The sequence below is a fragment of the Leptinotarsa decemlineata genome, unplaced genomic scaffold (genome assembly GCF_025532065.1).
Source record: "Leptinotarsa decemlineata unplaced genomic scaffold, Ldec_3_MD MMD2_tig00026314_RagTag_RagTag, whole genome shotgun sequence".
Classification (NCBI taxonomy): Eukaryota; Metazoa; Arthropoda; class Insecta; order Coleoptera; family Chrysomelidae; genus Leptinotarsa; species Leptinotarsa decemlineata.
The window spans coordinates 5020855-5024713 of NW_027412684.1; the positions used below are offsets into that span (position 1 = coordinate 5020855).

The window sequence follows — 3859 nt, forward strand, 5'->3', positions numbered from 1 at the left end:
TTGGAATTGAAATAAAAAAAATAATAATAATAATAAGAGGAAGTGAAGAAAAATGCTCCAACCATCGCATTGTTCAATGTGTACCAAACCAAAAAACAGTGTACACCCTTTATTTCACTTCCTTTTCCTTTATTCAATATAAACTTAACAAATATAAACTTAAAACTACCATAATTAAATACTCCTAACTAACCTAAAACTAATCTTACATTTACACTTCATCTACAAAAAGAGTGTCCATAACTGTCACTATTTTTTTGTACAGCTTTATCGAAGAGGTCTCTGCTTTACACCTTTCCTGCAGAGATGCATAATTCCGATCTATTTCGGCCATTTCCTTTTGGATTTCCCTCCGTCGGTTATCCATTTCAGCCATTTGTCGCTTCATGGTAACCAACGCGGCCTCGCTAGATCGGGCAGCTCGTTCTGCTTTCTTGCATCTCTGCAGAAAAACACTCATCTTTTCACTAACCTCTCCGATAGGCTGTGGCACCAACACCTCAGGATCCGCCGGTGTCGCTGGCAGCGGTGGTAGTCGCGTCACCAACGGCGACAATATCACCAACTCCGGAGAAGGACTCCTCGGAATTTCCACTGCTGCTGGTGCTGCTGCTGGTGTGGAGGCCCTCTTACGAGAGGTCGAAAAACTACCTGCATAAGGATTAGTCCTATTGCAAGTAGCTCGGTACTTTGAAATAGGACCAACCTTTGCTGCAGGTCGTTGGCAAACCTTCTTCACAGCCCTGACTTCCTCCTCCTCCTCGAATAAGTCAGGGCTAGAAGATCTGCACCTAACTCGCGAACGCGAAGTGGTTGGCTGGTCAACCGTCACCGCTCTCGAAGATGCTGCCTCCTCCTGGTCAGCGGACACCGGCAGAATAGACGCCACAGCATTATTCACCTCCTGTGTATTGGTTGCCATTCTGAAAAAGAAGAAATAATACAAAGTTAGTTGATATAAAAAATAACATTCCTAATTTACTTACTCAAATATCAAGTTGGTCGTTGGAACGTACTGCCTTGTTGTGGAGTGGACTGCTCTCGATGAGATGACTTCTCGAACTGAATGTTGTGGAGTGCTCTCCGGAGGGTATCGACTTCGATGCGTGAGCGGTGGGAAAATGGTGGGAGCGCACATGCGCGATGAGGGTAGGGGTGTACATGCGCAAATGTTGGGAGTCGGGGGGCGGGGCTTCGGGGAGGGGAGGGGCGGGGCTTCGGAAAGGGGGCGGGGCTTCGGAAAGGGGCGGGGTATCCGAAAAGTTGGTGGCGACGGGGGGGGGGTGGCCCTAACGGGCCCCGCCCACTGCCTGGGCTCCGCCCAGGTGGGTGGGGCCTCCGGCCCCAGGTAGGCGGGACATCTGGAGAGACATCTACGCCCTCTTCGCGCGCGCGTTCGTAACATAATATGCAACCGAACACCTAACCTAACGTATTAACGTAACCTAACCTAGTACGCTAACCTACCGCTATGCAACCGAACACCTAACCTATCGTATGTATTAACGTAACCTAACCTGGTACTCTAACCTACCGCTATGCAACCGAACACCTAACCTAACCTAACCTAACCTAACCTAACCTAACCTAACCTAACCTAACCTACAGTAACTATTAACCTAACCTAACGAGGGAATACTAACCTAACACCTAACCTAACGTAAGTATGCAGCTAACCTAACGTAGCTATTAACCTAACCTAACGAGGGAATACATTCACCATGTTGGTTCCATTAATACATCATCAGTTGGTTTTGGTTTTGGTTGTATTATTCTATGATTTGGATTAATGTTCAGTCCTGGATATCCCAGTCCACCTGATGATGATGGCCTGACTTTATAGTTTCTCTCCAAAACTTCTTTATGGTTTTTCTCCAATACTTCAACTCTCTGTTCCAGTACATCATACTTTTTCATTGTAGTCCCTGTTATGTTTGACATAGCATCAAATTTTTTATTTGTAGACGCTGTTATGTCAGACATTTTTATGTCTACATCACTTGTAAGTTTGTCAAATTTACGAGTGAAAGTTATCCGAGCCTCTGCAATTTTATCGTCAAATGCTTGCCGGGCGTCCCGAGCAATATTGCCTATTGTGGATTGTATTGCAGCTTGTAGGGCTAGAAGTATAACTTCCTTTGCTCCATTAATTTCCCCCTCAAGATATGATACAGTTACACAATCACTCTTGTCAATTGGTTCACTTGTATTTTTCAATATTTTCCTTTGCATGTCATAATGACCATCTTTTGTTAATTTAAAACCATTCCCAGGAGGACCTCGAATGACATTACCACCCCATTTTCTTTTTCTACCAAACTTATCGATTGTTTTAGACATTGTGCACTCTACGATGATTCTCTTCAAACTGATATTTCTGTCATTTACATTATACTATATATTGCAGTAATTGATTAGGGAAATAGAAATAATACAAATAAAATTTTAATCATTTTATATTCATTACAGTAATACATATACATACATACATAATACATTAATATCACATTACTTCTATCATATATTATTAATTATAAATGGCTACATAAATATCAATATTGAATTTTCCGGTTTTGAAGATATTGAATGATATTTCAATCATTGATCTCGGCAGATAATAAATTAATCAATTGATCCAATGGAGTCTCCTGAGATTGTGATTGTTGAATAATATTACTTATCCAACGAATGTTCTCATTTGGATCGTTTTCATAAAATTCAATATCATTATGACCCCAAGGAAGAGTGTGGGTAGTATTCGGAATGATAAATCGTTTATCATCGTGATATGATAATGCAACTTTATTTTTTAATTCAGTATACATATCATGTAACACGCTTCTAAATGAATTCATCTTTCTGAATATCATACCACCTTGTTCGACGATTTTTTGATAATCTTCGCATGTCAATTCATTCTTTATTACAGATCGTTTAACCCCTTTGGCTTTCTTAAATTCACCATCAACAGATTTCACATAATATGCTTTAGCACCTGTACCATAAAAACTCATGATTGGATCATTTGGAAATTCATCTTTGAAGTTACCCAAGACTGAACTTGTTACTGGAATATTGAATTGGTTAACTATACTGTAATTGGATGTATCAAATCTACTTATGTTAGTTTTTATGAATTCATAAAAATTTTCTGTGTTTACTTTAAGAATGAGCGAGTCGGTATCTGTGTAAAGTAAAGAGACATTTTCATCAAAGTGTTGTTTGATGCATCCATAGAAAAAGTCATACATGACTGTTTTAGATAATTCTAATATGGAAAATCCCAAATATAATGGTTTATCGTAATGAACCTTCACTCTACCCAATTGAATGGCAACGAAATTATCAGTGAAAATTGAACAATTTTTGAAATTTGGTTTGGCTATGAGAGTGCTGGCACCTATATTTTTCTTTATATTTTCCCAATGTGTAACGAGTCTAACATCAATTCGATTATCTACATTCTCCATTGTCTTTCCATACACCGCATTATTCATTAGTTTATAGAAATCTTTAACAGATTTGTTGTTAGACCTATTACGCATTTCAGTATTAAGATCTATATAGGGTTTCATCCAGCATGATTGTTTGAATTTCAATACTCTATGTGTATTCATTACAATCAATCCATTTTTGACAGCTTGCTGTAGATTCCTATAATGAACAATATATTTTCTTTTATCATTCAAATTTGGAATTAATTTGGGAATTTTCGATTGTGTACGAGGTGGTATTATTTTTTCGACTAAAAATGGAAGGTCAGAATGTTTATCATGCAACTCTTGTGGATAATGAATGTCCACTTCAAATACATACCCATACGGACTATCAGTACTCACATCCATCACATCGAGATAAG

At 38.9% G+C, this 3859-nt stretch overlaps 1 protein-coding gene across 1 annotated transcript; it reads right to left on the reverse strand.

Moving 5' to 3' along the window:
- Window positions 1-211: 211 nt before the first annotated feature.
- LOC141485205 (uncharacterized) lies at window positions 212-1405 on the reverse strand. Its single transcript, XM_074181469.1, has 2 exons — window positions 987-1405; window positions 212-923 (listed from the first exon to the last, which is right to left on the reverse strand). Exons 1-2 carry the CDS (start codon window positions 1403-1405, stop codon window positions 212-214), a joined length of 1131 nt encoding a protein of 376 aa, XP_074037570.1.
- Between the last annotated feature and the right edge of the window lie 2454 nt (window positions 1406-3859).

What these genes read in the sequence shown, in the direction of transcription:
- LOC141485205 (XM_074181469.1), bottom strand. Translation starts at nt 1,405, where the DNA reads ATGTTACGAACGCGCGCGCGAAGAGGGCGTAGATGTCTCTCCAGATGT. An exon ending in ACGACCAACTTGATATTTGA is followed by an intron (nt 924 to 986) that starts GTAAGTAAATTA and finishes CTTCTTTTTCAG; the next exon opens with AATGGCAACCAATACACAGG.